Source organism: Solea senegalensis, linkage group LG3 (genome assembly GCF_019176455.1).
Source record: "Solea senegalensis isolate Sse05_10M linkage group LG3, IFAPA_SoseM_1, whole genome shotgun sequence".
NCBI classification, from domain to species: Eukaryota; Metazoa; Chordata; class Actinopteri; order Pleuronectiformes; family Soleidae; genus Solea; species Solea senegalensis.
The window spans coordinates 29271016-29286356 of NC_058023.1; the positions used below are offsets into that span (position 1 = coordinate 29271016).

Sequence of the window (15341 nt, forward strand, 5' to 3'; positions counted from 1 at the left end):
TACTATGACTTTTTTGACTGATTTTGGACGACATATGTCTGTCTGTTTGAGCTTCACACTGGTGGCCAAAATAAAAAAAGACAAGATCCTATACTTACTGACTTGAAGAATCATGAGGAAGTGAGTCTGACACCTTGAGGACTTGACACAACTTCATGGTCTGATGAAGTAGATTACATTACATTACATTACATGTCATTTAGCAGGAGCTTTTATCCAAAGCGACTTACAATAAGTGCATTTAAACATTTAGGTACAAATAAGAGCTAGAAGTAAGTAAGAGCTTCAAGTAAACCAAACTATGAAGTTCTAGTCATAAGTGCGATGTATACTTTTTTTTTTTTTGTCGTGGTTGTCGTCTTAGTAGAGGTAGAGTCGGAAGAAATGTGTTTTTAGTCGGCGGCGGAAGATGTGGAGGCTTTCCGCTGTCCTAGATCAGCTTATTAAAATGATTCTAATGTTTGAAAGACTCTGAGAATGTTAAAAACTCAAGAACACCAAGAAATTCACCCTCTGATCATCTGCAGAAATAGCTCAGTCCATCGGAAGATCACTTTTGTCTTTGAGGTTGTGAGTTCAACTCTTACTGTCAACTGAACTTGTGCACTACTTTCAAACTTTAGACCAAAATAAGAAGTTAAAAATACCAGCAACATATTGTTCTGCAGCTCAGGAAGAATAGCTTCTGCTGGAAGAACAAGACTTGTATGTCTCAGTTAGTTCTAATCTTATGATAACCCCTGTGACTGTTCTCAAACTTCTCCTTCATAATGCTCAAAATTCTGACGTACTTAAGGTTAAGTACACCAAGTCAGTCAGAGAGTCATTGTCAGCATGAATGGCTCACACAATCAGAAGTAGTCTTGGATCTCTCAGGTTGTGAGTTCAACTCTTGCAATCAACTGATCTTCCTCCAGCTTTAGAACTTCAGACCAACATAAGAATTTAAAAATACCAGCAACGTGTTGTTCTGCATGTCAGTAAGAATATCTCGTACTGAAAGAATAAGACTTGTATGTCAAAGGTTATGAGTTCAAGTCTTATGGTCAACTGTTTGAGTGCAATGTTCAAAGTAAACAGTCAAAAGCTCTAAGAGAACCTGAAGAAAAGAAGTTGCAGGTAGCTCAGTGGACAAGAATACTGCTGTGAAGTCTGCAGATCATAGGTTCAATTCTTGTGAGGGCCAGGATATTTTAAAGGTCAACATCCAAAGTGAAGATTGAAAGGAGACCGAAAGTCCTAATTACAGTAAGAATTGGTGGTGCAGTGGTTTTGTTCACAACCATGGGAATGTGTGAGTTACAAGGTGACCGGTTCAGTTCCCCAGCCTTGCAGGTTCCATTCCGCAGCCTTGCAGGGGTGGAGCAGGTGAAGTGAGGAGAGGCAGTGCAGGTAGTGTGAGGTGAGGTGAGGAGGGGCAGGGCAGGGGGTGAGGTGATGTGATGAGACGAGAGGACGGGCAGGGCAGGTGGTGAGGTGAGGAGCGGAGGGGCAGGCAGGTAGTGTGAGGAGGAGTGGAGGGGCAAGACAGGTAGTGAGGTGAAGGGAAGGGTCAAAGGTCAAATACTTTATATTACACTGTGCAGCAAAAGGTAGCGCATTAATGACAGTTGAATGGTGGGGGCCTTCCCCACCATTCAACTGTCACGCGGTTTAAGCTGGGGGTGGGGCCTGCCACCTGTGTTTTGTTTGCCCAGATGTGGCTGTTAGCTGTGTCTTGGGGTGTCCAGGAAGCTTGACTGGGCAGTACGACGCACTCGGGGTTGGTCACTTGGTGACCTGAGCTACCTGCTCTTCAGGTGTCCAGGAAGCTTGACTGGGCGGTACGACGCACTCGGGGTTGGTCTCCTGGTGGTCACCTGCCCCTGCTGTGTGGTTGTGTTAGTCAGCAATAGTTTAGGTTTGTTTCTGTTTCAGTGAACAACTGCCAGGTTGGGAATTGAACCTGCCACCACACTGTTGAGACACAACGTACTGGTTTGGAACAAAGCCACCACACCACTGAAGCCGCCTTCGTCTAAGATTGCTGTCTGCTTTTAATCTTGAGTTTGTATGTGGAGCTTTAAAAGCACCTGCTTCTCACAAGAACTGAACCTACAACTTCAGGACTTCACAGCAGCGTTGTTGCTCACTGAGCCACCTGCTCTTCACGGTTCTTCAGGTTCTCTTAGAGCATTTGACTGTTTACACTGAACTCAAACACTTGAGTTCCGCATAAGACTTGAACTGACAACCTCAGACATACAAGTCCTGCTCTTCCAGCAGGAGCTATTCTTACTGAGCTGCAGAACTTTTTTTTAAACTTCTTATTTTGGTCTGAAGTTTGAAAGTTATGCAGAAATTCCGTTGACAGTAAGAGTTGAACTCACAACCTCAGAGACACAAGTCATCTTCTGATGGACTGAGCTATTTGTGCTGATGATCCTAAGGTGAATTTCTTGGTGTTTCTTAAGTTTCTCATCCATTATTATTTTAAATCTGGCAGCTGTCAGAAGAGTGGGGTTGTCCCCGTCCAGCAGTCGACAGGTTCTGGTCCACAACCACAGGACTGCTCTGAACATTAATTATTCAGGAGGTTTTGACTGGTAGTATTGAAAATAGGATTATAAAATGTGGTTGTCATCTCTGCCTCTGTCTCTGTCTCAAACATAGTCCTGTGCTGCTACATGTAAATAATTCTCCAAATGGTATATCTATTTTAAACAAAATAGATATACGGTCATTGAGCATGAAAATTAACGACACAAATTAGACAATTTGTATTTCAAAAACACAAATGATAAAAAAAAAAGATTTGAGTAATAACTGACTATTTGCTGTGAAAATTTAAAAGGTTTAATCACCTATTCATGAGACATTTACTGTGATAAAATTTCAAAGCTGAAAATAGTTTATGTATTTTAATGCAAAACCCAGTTATTTGGCACCCCCATGTCCCCACCACATGGGGGTGCCAAATAACAAAAAAAACAAGTTGAACACAATTTGCCAATAATTCATTATCGTTTTTAAATAACAATTGTAAGATGTGTTTTTCTTAAACTCAGATAAAATGTTTGTTAAAATGGATTTTAAGGCACTATACTATATGTTACCCCTGAAACAGAATTACAATTATTTCTCTAATATGTATTTATGCCCACATGTTTGGTTATTCTTGTACTAAATTGCTATCAGACATCAAGAACAAAGACAGATTTGAAATGCAATATGCATTTAATGAGAAATTGAGTGACATAGTAAAACCACAGTAAGCCCTGATGATTGATCACAACATCAAAGTCAGCATTGTGAAGTATCTGGTCTGGTAGACTGGCTTTAAAAGGTAAAACAGTAAAAAGATTTAAAAAAAAACCTATCAGCACTAACATGAACCCACTGGTGCCCTGAAGCATGTGTTGATGAGCAGATGTGGTTTCAGAGAATTAAAAGCACGTCCTCCATCCCAGCTCAACTCAAGTGTACTGATGACACTTCAGCTGCATCGTACGCAGTCACTCGGTTTATTTCACAATTTTTAGTTTCTAGTTTAATGGTGGTCTGAGTACATTCAGCAAAAAAGATATGTAATCACAAAACTTTCTAATGTTTTCTTCTTCTTCTTTGTAACAGATCAAGAAGTTGTGTCCAGCTGTGTGAGAATGAGCCTCCTCTCTAGCGTCATCATGAAGGTTTGTTATTCAATCCTACATTCATATTCATCTTTTAAGAGCATTGGTTACTATAGTAACTATAGTCTGTTAACTTATGACTGTTATGTCCACTACATAGTCCAAGCATGGCTCAACACATGTATTTTTTTGACCCGTTACTTTTTCAAGTATCTGGTGGTAGGAGGTAAACAAACCAAACTGTGTAGAGTAGAGCTGTGCCATGCTATGTAGTGGAAAAGTGCCATTGGTCAAAACTAGAGCTGAAACGATTACTCGATTATTAATCAACTATTTTGATAATCGATTAATTGGTTTGAAGCTTTTTTCATTATTAAAACAAGATTTCTGATTGTTTCAGCTCCTTAAATGTGAATATTTTCTGGTTTCTTTGCTCCATATAACAAAGAAATCATTAAGACTGAATCATTTTGGTTTGTGGAAGAAAACAGGTTTTACAAACACTGATCAATATTTCTTACACATTTTATGAACCAAACGATTACTCGATTAATCGAGAAAATAACAGATTAGTTGCAGCTGTGGTCAAAACAAAGAAACCTGTTCACATTTTAGTTTCCACAAACCAAAGGTAGAGGCACATATTTAATTGTTTATTTTTAATATTTCAGTGTTTGCTACTTTGATCCAGCCTTGGGCTGCAAGTTTTGTCTGTTCAGTATGCAAACAACAAAAGCTATTGAAATAATTGCCAAGATGTAAGAAAGTGTTCTGAGTTATAACCACTACAACTTAATAAAAGGCAGGAGTCCTTTATGATAATCTACTTAAACCTTTTCTTCTGTACATACAACACTAGCCCAGCTAATATTTGCCAGAATTAAGAAACCTTTTTTCTTTATTATTGTGAATCCCTCAGTGACAATGTGATGACAGGGCAAACATTTAGTATGGAAACATTATTGAATATTTTTTTTACTTTTTACTCCCCTTAGATCAACTGTATACATTTGTATGTCATAATTAATTGACTACAGTCCATCTACAAAAATGTTCTTCACTCTGTTACAGATGCAAATCTACAATATATCCTCCTACCAGGAGGGACTGACGATTACTCGAAGACATCGCCTTCCTGAGATGTTAGGAGGCGAGACTCTCCGTGATGCAATGTGAAGAAGGATTTTGGATTCAGTCCTTTCTGTTCCAGAGCCTCTCTGAGACGAACCGGCGGCTCCAAGTAGTGCTGCATGAAGGAGGGACCAGAGAAAGTGAGTGCTACAGACTATTTTCATTAAGACTGGTGAACGTAGACATTAGAGGCTTGTGTCAAAGCAGCTGTGTCTCAACAATGACACCTTCTGTGTTACTACACACATAATTGGCTAATTGACTCTGCATGGCAGCCATTTTGACATGTTTAAGCAGGAAAATCACAGGAGTTAGTGGTCACATTAATAATGGCTCAGTTCAGTTGATGCAAGTCAGGACAGTGTGACATTGACATTGATTGAACTTGGCTGTCATTACTTGATAAGTTTAGTTCAGGTGCCTCAGACAAAGTTTAGGACACATCAAGTCTTGAGCTCAGACAAGATTGTGGCACAGACCGAGGTCTTAAGACAAATACATTTTCTTTGCTGCACTGATTGTTACTCTGAGCCACAGTGGCACCACTGACTCTTGAGAACAATACTATAACTTTCCCCCCGTTTCTGTGCCACAGTCTTTTCTCTAAACTCCAAATACCTGCCAGGGTATCTACTCTAAAATACACACACGAGGGCTTATTTAGACACATGTGTGCTTTTAAATCATGTTCAAACAAACAGAGGTTGTGATCTGTGCTCATCCAGTCACAGCATAATAAATGACCTTTACTATTTTATAGTAAGTGAGACTGAGGAAAATGACTGACACATAACAAAATGCAAGTGTAGTACTGATGTGACATTAGCCATTTTCTTTTTAATGTGGGAAAAGTGTCATTTCCGTTTCAAACATGTAACAGGTGTGTTGATTAATTTGTGCTCATTTTAGAGAAGGTACTAAACTGTACTGACTGTGGTCTATATTTAGCCTTCACTCCACCAGTGCATTGTTTCATATTAAACTGAATATTTTAACCTTCATCAAGGTAAGGAGATGTTGCAGGACTGGTTAGACTGCATTTAGGTGCTTAAATGACCCGCGTGTGTGTGTGTGTTTGTGTGTCCCCTACCTCATAGGCAAGTGCAAAGGTTCCCCAATGAATGGCCAAAGACTGTTTAGCCTGAAGGTCCTGGTGAATCTGAACAGCCTCCTCTGGGTCGACATGCTGGCCCTTCATCACGTCCCTACAAAAACAAAGATATTTACATGTTATACAATATGACAAGATTAAAGGATTTTGCACAGTAATTGAATGAGTTCTGTTGTTTGCTTTTATATCCTCTTTATTAGGCCTGTAAAATCCATTGCAATCCACTACACCAAGTAAACCGTTTGGTTTGAAGCTAAATGACCTTTGTAGTAGAGTAAAACTATAATCGTTATAGTACCTGGGTAAGTACGCTCCGATAGGTATTGCTGCGAGGTCGAATGGTCCAAAACGTTGTCCTATCTCCTGGAAGCTGGAGCAGTAGCCAGTATCACCACCGAAGAAGAATCGATGGTCTGGCCCCAAAACTGTCCAGCTGCCCCATAAAGACTTGAGAGAAAGGAAAAAGGAGGGAGACGTGTTTTTATAAACTGAAGCTGAATCTGCTCAGGCATAAATGCTTCAAAGATTGGCTACATTTTGAGCCGCAGCCCAATCAATGTTTACCTTGTTGTCATCCAGAGCTGTGCGCTTGCTCCAGTGCTGAGATGGCGTACAGACAAACGTGACCTCGTCGTGACCCGGGACGCAGTTCTCCTCCCACCAGTCCAGCTCCATCACATTCTCACAGCCCATTTTCATCAGCCAGTCCATCAAACCCAGGGGCACGAACCTACCAAACACACACATCAGTGTCATTGCATGTTTGTGGGACAATAAAAAAAAAAAAAAAACAAGCGTGTGTCTTGATCAAAACAGAAAGAGCCCACTGAACAGGAACACGTACCAGCGTAGCTCCCCTCCGAAACGTGCATTGAGGCTTGCCACAGATCCAGCGTCCAGGTGGTCATAATGAGAATGACTGATGACAACGGCGTCGATCCTGGGCAGCTGTGGGTAGGAGAATATGGATGCCAAAGTGTAAGGAGGTAGCTTGTTGTTTTAATAAAAGGCAATTCCTGCAAGAACAAGACAAAAACAAAAATGGCTAAACCTGTTCTACAGTGCAGGGAGGCCCTCTGAACCTTTTAGGTCCCATGAACTGGACAGGCGAGGCCCTCTGGCTGAAGATGGGGTCTGTCAGAATATTCAATCCATCCATTTCAACCAGGACTGTGGAGTGACCGAGCCAGGTGACTCTCAGACCTGGATTAGAGTCAGACAGGTCTCGCTTCTGGACAAAGAATGGTTCCATCACTGGGAGCTCAGAGTCCAGGACCTAAAAGGAGGAGAACAAAAGGAACTCTTATATTTTAAGAGATCTCTAAAAACTGCTGAATGAAAATGCATTAATGTGCAGTTAAGGGGTTAAACAGTTTTCTACTGTTGGGTAAAAGCTTCTCCTTAAAGCCTGTTAAGCCTCGACTGAGCTCAGCAGTTTCCACACATTGCTTTACTGTGTGGCTAATGGACCCGACAAAACAAGTTCAATATTCCTACATACAGAATTATTGCTTTTAATATGAATAAAATATTACATGACCTGATCTATAAATCTATATATATATATATTACATTGGGATAATCATTATAAAACTACAGGAAAGTCTATAAACGTTATAGACGTTATAAAACAAAGACCACAGAGAAGTGAAACTGTACATTTTTCGCCTGATTACCTACTTCTTTATTAGTTGGCACATTGCTGTGATTTTTATCCCACAAGAAGAACTTGAGCATCGTCGCGTAGGAGGGAAAGCGCCATGTGGGCCAGGGATTGATCCAGCGGCCATATTTGTCTTGACAGGACTTGGTCACTTCTTCCTGCAATCAAAAGGTTGTTTTGAGCATTTTAGAGTCCCATTTGGAAATTGGAAATTCAAATGACAGTGTAAAAACATAAATAGTAGACGTTTGAGGTAAATTAAGGTGAAGGTGGAAAAACAGGAGCGAGGTGGATTGACGTTTTACCTCCAGCCGATAATCCAGGCGGAAGCTCTTGCGGGAGGAGCTGTTCTTCCTTGAGGTCCGACGAGCCGGCTCTCCGCCCTCAGCTCCTCTTAGCACTTCAACATCCTGAGGTAGAAGCACAAACACACAGAAGCAGAGATACAGTGGTCAACCTGCAGTCCATGACGGGAGGAATCTATAACAACGAGACAAAAATGTCCTTTAAAGTCATTTATTATTACCTCCACCAGGCCTGTTCTCTCCTCCAGCGCTGCTCTGCCTGAAGAGGATGGCTTCTCCATGGGCACACCACCACACCTATGAACACACAACAACACACCGTTGATTTCTAATTCATACTCTTTTAACAGTGAGTCCAGTCAGACTTGTAGACTTTTTACATCGCTGGACCTGTAGCTGCTCTTCTAAAGCAGAAAAAGGCAAAACAGAAGCTGCTGAGGACGGCCCAGTCACCAGCTGACTCCTCTTACTCTCAATGATTCTATGGCCGCAACGACGACAGAGCACATCCAATAACTGTCACTTTAGCCAGTTTGCATATGAAACGCAAAGACACTAACAAAGGAGTTCTTTTACTGTATTCAAATCAAGCTACTATCATAGGTGAGGGATATTTTAGGGTTTTCCTTCCACACCTCACACACACAATCACCAGACCTTTTGTGTTTTGTGCTTTCATCTTTTCCTTTTCTTAATCATTGTATTATGTTATTGTGGATTTATATTATTGCAGTGCTCTTTCTAAATTGGGACTGGGATTTTTAATAAATATCTAATCTAAAAAGTATTCTCATTTTCATCTGAATAACATATTTAAAATAATTACTGTGTGATATGTGTGCTATCTTTGGCACAAAAAAAGAACAGAAATTGTACAGTTTTGACTCTTGTAGAACACAAATTAGGACGTTACTCATATGCTGAATGCAGGAAATAAAATATGAATTCTTCCAAAAAAGCCACAGGCTGAATAAATGACACTTTTATTCAACATGAGTCCTGGCCTGAACTGTGTAATAAAAGGGATTTTCCCCTCCTGCAGAAAAGGTGAGAGTAACTCTGACATCTTAATTTCAGGGAGTTGGCGATGAATCAACATTTACTTAACTCACAACCTGATGTTATCGCCTAATCACCACATTTCCTGATCCTGCCATTATCCACATGAATCACAGTGCAGTCAGTCAGTCAGTCAGTCAGTCAGTACACACCCTGACTCATGGACGACTCTGCCATGCACTTACACTACACAGTTGGAAAAACAACTTTAACTGCTGTCCAGTATTGATCGAGGGGAAGATAATAATGGACTCTTCCTACTGAAGAGAAAATAGATTCCCTGAAATTAACAACCTGATGTACACATACACACACACACAGTGCATCAGTACAGTAATGCAACATAAGGAGACAACTGAGCATGTGTCCACTTTGATGATGATGATGCACTCAGCCTCATGAATGGACTTAAACTGCAAAGTACACACAAACACAGGGACAACAATCAATCTCTGTGGACAACAACCACGACAAAGGTCTATTTGTCAAAATAAGCTCATTTACTAACTTTGGACCAAACAACTAATCAAACAAACCCGATAAAATAACATAAAACAATTGTGAGAATAACAGCTGTGTGTAGCCCGAGTGTGAAGTCACATTAGTCACACAGATTATCACATTTTCTCCAACCCTAAACTGAGTGAGCAAACAACTTAATGACACTACTGATGTTATCACGGAAGCATCACAAGTCTGTGCACGATCTAGTCCCAGTGACACTGTCAGTCAAAGAAAACATCGAACAGCAACTCAACAACTTCCCCTTTAAAACATGTGATCAGAAATCAGCACACAGGAAAGAAAAAGAAAGAAACAGTGTTGTTTGTTTTTACAACACCATATTGCTCTATCACTATACTATACAGCACTACTGTAATATACATTTAGAACTGCTCTATATTGCACATGCTGCAATAAACACAATTACAACAAACTGATTCATCTGTTGATTATTTTCTCGATGAATCGAATAGTTGGTTGGTCTGAAAATAATCAGTCATCAGTTGACAAATCATTTATTATTCGACTAATAATCAAATAATTGTTGCAGCTAACCAGAAATTTCACAGAGTAATTCCTTATTCTACTTTGAAACGCGTCTTTCAGTGTTGAGCATGTTCAAATGTTTTACATCTTTATTGTGTAAAATAAATAAGCGTCAAAAGAACAATAGCTGTAGGGGGCGCTCACATATTAGTCAAGGAGGTAGCTGCTTTTTCAGCCTACTACTATAGTCATTATTCATACCAGCAGATCCAATAATTCATTTTAAAGCCAATATCTGCAGACACCGATATCGTGCCGATAATATCGTGCATCCCAAGGACAAACTGGATTGGGAAAATATGAGTTGGAATTGAACGATATTTGGCTCAATTAGAAACTGGGTAACTGTTAAACTGAACATCTAAAAATCAAAGAAATAACTACATAAATAAAACAATATCAGACTGAAAGTGAACATACCATGGCTACATTCTCCACATCTCCTGCGTGTAACTTTAATTGTGCAGCTCCACTCACCTGAAAAGTGAATGCAACAGAAAAATCCACCAGTTGTTTCCTCAACAAAGAGACATGTTTGCAGCAACTGCGTACGCCGCACACACAGCCGTCTCAGTGGGAAACATTAGCAGCAGCGGCGGCGGCGGTAGATTTACCCGCTCTGAAACACGTCCACTTCACTCACACATCACTGTCTAACGTGTGTTTGACAGGAAAATAGAACGCCGCAGTGAAAGGCAGGAAGTCTGTGAAAAAGACGTCAGTCACGCAGCAGCAGGACGACGATGAGGATCATGAGCAGCTCTGTCTGTGACGTCAGTGTAAAAGCTCTGACCACGTGACCGCGGCACAAACTTAGCACGACTTTATAAATAACTACTTGACTGAAATAGACACGCAGAGATAAATGGTGTTTACTGTGGTGAAATAATATACATTACAAAACAGCCTATTATTGATTATTGGAACTAGTACTGTTAGTTGTGTTATTACAATGTGTGCACAACGCCTGTGTTAAATGTAAATATTAGTTTTCACGGCTCTGTTTTGCACCATAACAGACAGCTGTTCACTACTGCGGTCAACCTATCTGACACTCGTTTCTCCGTGGTCAAACTATCGGATGATGAATTTTAACGCCCTCACAAATTTTACCGTAAAAAAAGAGTCTGTTAACCGATGACTCAGGCTGATTTGTAAGGACATATACATCCGGTTTTCAAAGTAAAACACTAAGAGTACCGTGTCTGTGTGCATGTTTAAATTGGAAAAGTAATGAAATTCCTCACAGCTATGTTTCACAGACCTAATACACCAATGTACAAATAAACAAAAATGTGCTAACTTGCATTAACAATACATACATTTTATTGACAATCACTCCAACTAATCGTCCTGCCTTACGTTTTATATCCCTACCTGAGGCCCACCTGTAAAACCGTCAACGACCGCAAGGGGGCAGTAGTCACACTTTGGGAACCATTGTTTTAATCAATCATTACAACGATCAAATATCCAAGTTATATTATTTTAAAGAACATTCATAATGTATTGCTGACAGCGAACGTAATTTTAATCAGTCATTTTTCACGTGTATATTAACTCCAACTAAGAAAATCAATCGTTTCTACTTTCAGAAGATGGCAAAAACTTTTTAAAGTAACCGATAAAAAGAAAGAATGAGTGTAACAAACTACTTTTTTCTCCATTTTTTTTTTCCATCGAATTAACCGTTAAAGTATAAAAGCTGACATTGATGACTCACCTTGAGTAGCGCCTCCTGCTGCTGATGAAAAACACCTGGAGGAGGGATTTACTAAATCTCACCAAGCGCTTACGACACATAAAAACACCCGTGTGCAACAAACACGTGGACTTAAAAAGTACATTTTCCATTTCAACTGTTTGTATTTGACCATATTTGCTTGTTTAAGTTTTAAAATACATAACAATCCAGAGGTAGAACACGCCACATGAGCGCGGGAAGTAACTTGTTGGTGCTGCGTTTAATTCCGTTTCCCTTTCGAGCTGTTTTCTCAGTTGTGTCTTGCACCTGCAGCGCCCCCATTCGGTGGTTATGGTTATGACACGGTTGGGACTACCTTCACAGACATCTTGGAAATCTGTAACTTCCCTTTACTTAAGTCTTACTTTGAAGGTTTAATAATTACAGAATATTTTAAATTCAGTTTTTTTTCCTTCGCTCAGTAATCTCATTAATTCCTGTAGCACATCATCAAAATAACAGTTGTCAAACATTTATATTTATTACATAATTGTACCTTTTTAGATATTTTACTATAGGATAATGCAGCCCTATTTTTATGGGGGTTTTGAATTAGAAAAAGTCAGTTTTCATTTCAGCTCTTGTCCAATAAAACTAAAACACTATTTACAATGTGGGTAAATCTTATAAAGACATGGTCCAGTAGCTTAAAATCTTCCATTTAGGGTTTTTTTGCCCAGTGTAGAGGTGGCAAATAATAATAAAAAACAGAAAACCATCTGCTTTGACTGTCAGACTTTGAAAAACATAGCAGAAAATTCCTCAAGCAAAGATATTGCAAACATGTTTACTTTACATAGAAAATGATATCAAAACAAACAAACAAAAAAATCAACAATCAAAAAATGACAGAATTCTTGCTGCTACCTTTCAGTACAAAACATTTCTTTCTTTAAAATCATGGATGAGGTCAGACCCCCTGCTGAATCATCACATTCATGTGTGAGACATGTCAGTGATCCTTGTGGTCTCCTTCCTCCTCCAGTTTCCTGATCTCTGCCTTCAGGTGGTTGATGTTCTCTCTGCTGGCTTTTAGTTTGTCCTTCAGCTCTGTTATCTCCTGGCTGGTTCTTTTCTTTGCCGTTTCCATTTTCTCCTTGGTCCTCTGCTCCAGCTCAGTGACTGCAGACACAGACAGGCAGGCAGACACACATGAAGTGTGATGATAGTATTACAACAACGTCTTATGTCTTGTGTTTGTAATTTCATTGTGTGTACATACACTCTGTCTCATGCTTGTATGCTCCAAGGGTGAGTTGTCTTGATGTGGTCAGTAGCTGTTGCATCATGGCTGTAGGATCCTGGAAGATCTAAAGAAATTAAGAGAAGTTAACCTCTTTCTAGCCATTGGCTGGTGCCAATCCCAGCTGACAAAGGGCAAAAGGTGGGGTACACAGTGGACAGTTTGCTAGTCCATCATCACCAGGGCCACATAGAGACAAACAACCATCCACGCTCACAAACTATGGTCAATTTAGTGTCCAATTTGCCTAATCCACAAATCTGCAAATTTTTGGACTGTGGGAGCAAACCAGAGAACCCAGAATAATCCTGCGCAAACACGGGGTAACAAACCGTCTTCGTACCATTTCATCGTAGAATTCAGAGACAACGGTCTTCTTTGGCATGGCACTGGAGTCGGACTGGAACAGCTTCAATAGATGGTACAGAGTCACCTAACACACAAACACAGATAAACATCAATAATCAGCAGAGTGCATGTGTATTTTTATAGCATTGAGCTGGAACACATTAAAAATGACTGTGTCTAGTTCTTACAGGTCTCTCATTGGGGTCAATGAAGAAGATCTTAACAATGATCTCGAACTCGCCCCAGCCCGTCTCTGTGATCTCATATGGAGGCTTTGTCACCACTGGAAGGTACATAAACACAAGATACTCCTTTAATAATCCCACAATGGTGACATTTGCAATGTTACATGTGTTACGATGTGATACAGTGCGTTAGAGGAGCTGGGCAGCTGCTAGTTAGAAACCAGCTGACTGGTCCCATGAACCCAATGTAACATAGTGCACTAGGCATGCATTGTAAACACCAAGAAGTATAAAAAAATAGAAAGTATAGTAATAGTAATAATATAGTATAATTAGTATATAGTAATAATAGAAAATGTGTGTAGGACACTGCACTTGTAAGATATTGGACTAATATACAGTTTAATTGCACAGTTATGTGGTGTAGTGTATTTATGGTCTGCTGAGAGCAGTAAATTAGACAGATAATTCAGTCTGGGTCACTTGTCATTTCAACAAACTACAGGAAACATTAAGTCTTACCCAAAAACTGCACAATATAATTGTATTTATAGCGCTCATTTATATTCATATTTGTTCTTTATATTTATACTTATCCATAGAACAAATCTACTTCTGTACATACATATTCACATTCTGCACTTTCTACTTGTTGCATCTCTGGTGAGATACAAACCTCATTTCGTTACCCGAAACTTGTATTTGAGTAATGACAATAAAGTTGAATCTCATCTCATCTCATCTCAAAACACTGTTTAATGTCAAGTTCTGCTCACCTCTCAGTGGATTACCATAACTTTCATGCAGCTTGAACTGGATCTTCTTCACATAAGCAGACATGTCCTGAAAGAAGATTGAGACACGGTCACATGCAAACTCCATAAAATATAGGGCTGCAACTATTATTCGATTACTAAATTAATAATCAACCATTTAGATCGATTCATCGGTTTGAGTCACTCACTCATCTTCTACTGCTTTATTCTCCACATGAGGTAAGTTTTCATAAGTTTCAGCTTCTTAAATGTGAATATTTTCTGGTTTTTTTTGCTCCATAGAACAATGAATTTGTCAAAACTGAAAAACGTTGGTGTGGGGGTAAAACAAGACATACTGGATAGTTGCAGCCCTAATAAAATCCCAAATTATTTCCATTTGACAGCAAATAGGAGGATTGATTCGTGAAAATACGTGGATGTCTAACCTCGTTCCTGTACGGCTTCACATAAACGGACCACTGATGTGTGTGTCCATCTTCCTCTCTCTTCTTCCCAAAGTAGCGGGCAACATTCCCAAACACTATCGGCTTTACAATAGTCACACCCTGCAAGTTAAAGATTAGATTTAAGATTAAATCGCTAAAATGAATGTTTTAAAAGTCCGTAAACCGCATGTTTACATATGCAGCCATAGCTGGTGAAATGTAACGTTACCTTAACTCGACCCCCGGAATCTGGACCAAATTCAGTCATCTTTTTAAACATATTCCAGAAAAGCAGAGGTGAAGTGGATGCCTGGTGCGCTCTATAATATTCTTTTTTACCCAAAGCGCATATTTATGTGTAATAAACCTGACATTTACGTGTAAAAACTGTGCTACACGCGGGAGCCATCGCTATTCAAAATATAAGCCCAAACAAGCGCCGGAAGCGGCGAGTGCAACGTACTTAGTTGTCCGACAACATTGAGACAGCGAAACAAAGGTTCCAGGCAATGGAGTAAGTAACGCTGGACCACATCCCATCGTCTAATTAGTGTTTTCACTTACTTTAGCAGTTGTTGGACGTTATTTGCTTTAAAGTTTGGTCTAGTTAGAGAAGGAGACACGAATACATTTGTAAACCATACATTTGGATGTTGTTTTAGGGTATTTAAAGAAAACAGCAAGCAG

At 39.7% G+C, this 15341-nt stretch overlaps 2 protein-coding genes and 1 long non-coding RNA gene across 4 annotated transcripts; 1 reads left to right on the forward strand and 2 right to left on the reverse strand.

Moving 5' to 3' along the window:
- Positions 1–3197: 3197 nt before the first annotated feature.
- On the reverse strand, positions 3198–12381 carry napepld (N-acyl phosphatidylethanolamine phospholipase D). Of its 2 annotated transcripts, none has more exons than XM_044022316.1 (10): positions 11654–12381; positions 8043–8118; positions 7822–7926; positions 7534–7674; positions 6905–7129; positions 6698–6801; positions 6418–6583; positions 6152–6300; positions 5833–5947; positions 3198–4857 (listed from the first exon to the last, which is right to left on the reverse strand). In XM_044022316.1, the coding sequence occupies exons 1-10, from the start codon at positions 11782–11784 to the stop codon at positions 4726–4728; spliced, it is 1344 nt and encodes a 447-aa protein (XP_043878251.1). In that variant the 5' UTR covers positions 11785–12381; the 3' UTR covers positions 3198–4725. The 2 variants fall into 2 exon arrangements, with proteins under 2 accessions (XP_043878251.1, XP_043878252.1); XM_044022317.1 differs by lacking the exon at positions 11654–12381 and adding an exon at positions 10408–10708.
- LOC122767011 lies at positions 3611–6011 on the forward strand. Its single transcript, XR_006360150.1, has 3 exons — positions 3611–3671; positions 4683–4882; positions 5840–6011. It is a non-coding gene; the product is annotated as an uncharacterized LOC122767011 (long non-coding RNA).
- Positions 12382–12447: 66 nt separating the features above from the next.
- Positions 12448–15121, reverse strand: yeats4 (YEATS domain containing 4). Its single transcript, XM_044022319.1, has 7 exons — positions 14884–15121; positions 14655–14774; positions 14227–14293; positions 13454–13548; positions 13261–13350; positions 12897–12984; positions 12448–12796 (listed from the first exon to the last, which is right to left on the reverse strand). The coding sequence occupies exons 1-7, from the start codon at positions 14932–14934 to the stop codon at positions 12627–12629; spliced, it is 681 nt and encodes a 226-aa protein (XP_043878254.1). The 5' UTR covers positions 14935–15121; the 3' UTR covers positions 12448–12626.
- Between the last annotated feature and the right edge of the window lie 220 nt (positions 15122–15341).

What these genes read in the sequence shown, in the direction of transcription:
- yeats4 (XM_044022319.1), bottom strand. Translation starts at nt 14,934, where the DNA reads ATGTTTAAAAAGATGACTGAATTTGGTCCAGATTCCGGGGGTCGAGTT. An exon ending in TGAAGCCGTACAGGAACGAG is followed by an intron (nt 14,294 to 14,654) that starts GTTAGACATCCA and finishes ATCTTCTTTCAG; the next exon opens with GACATGTCTGCTTATGTGAA. An exon ending in TTATGGTAATCCACTGAGAG is followed by an intron (nt 13,549 to 14,226) that starts GTGAGCAGAACT and finishes TGTACCTTCCAG; the next exon opens with TGGTGACAAAGCCTCCATAT.
- napepld (XM_044022316.1), bottom strand. Translation starts at nt 11,784, where the DNA reads ATGGAAAATGTACTTTTTAAGTCCACGTGTTTGTTGCACACGGGTGTT. An exon ending in AGCAGGAGGCGCTACTCAAG is followed by an intron (nt 8,119 to 11,653) that starts GTGAGTCATCAA and finishes GTGTGTTCATAG; the next exon opens with GTGTGGTGGTGTGCCCATGG. An exon ending in CAGCTCTGGATGACAACAAG is followed by an intron (nt 6,301 to 6,417) that starts GTAAACATTGAT and finishes CTTTCTCTCAAG; the next exon opens with TCTTTATGGGGCAGCTGGAC.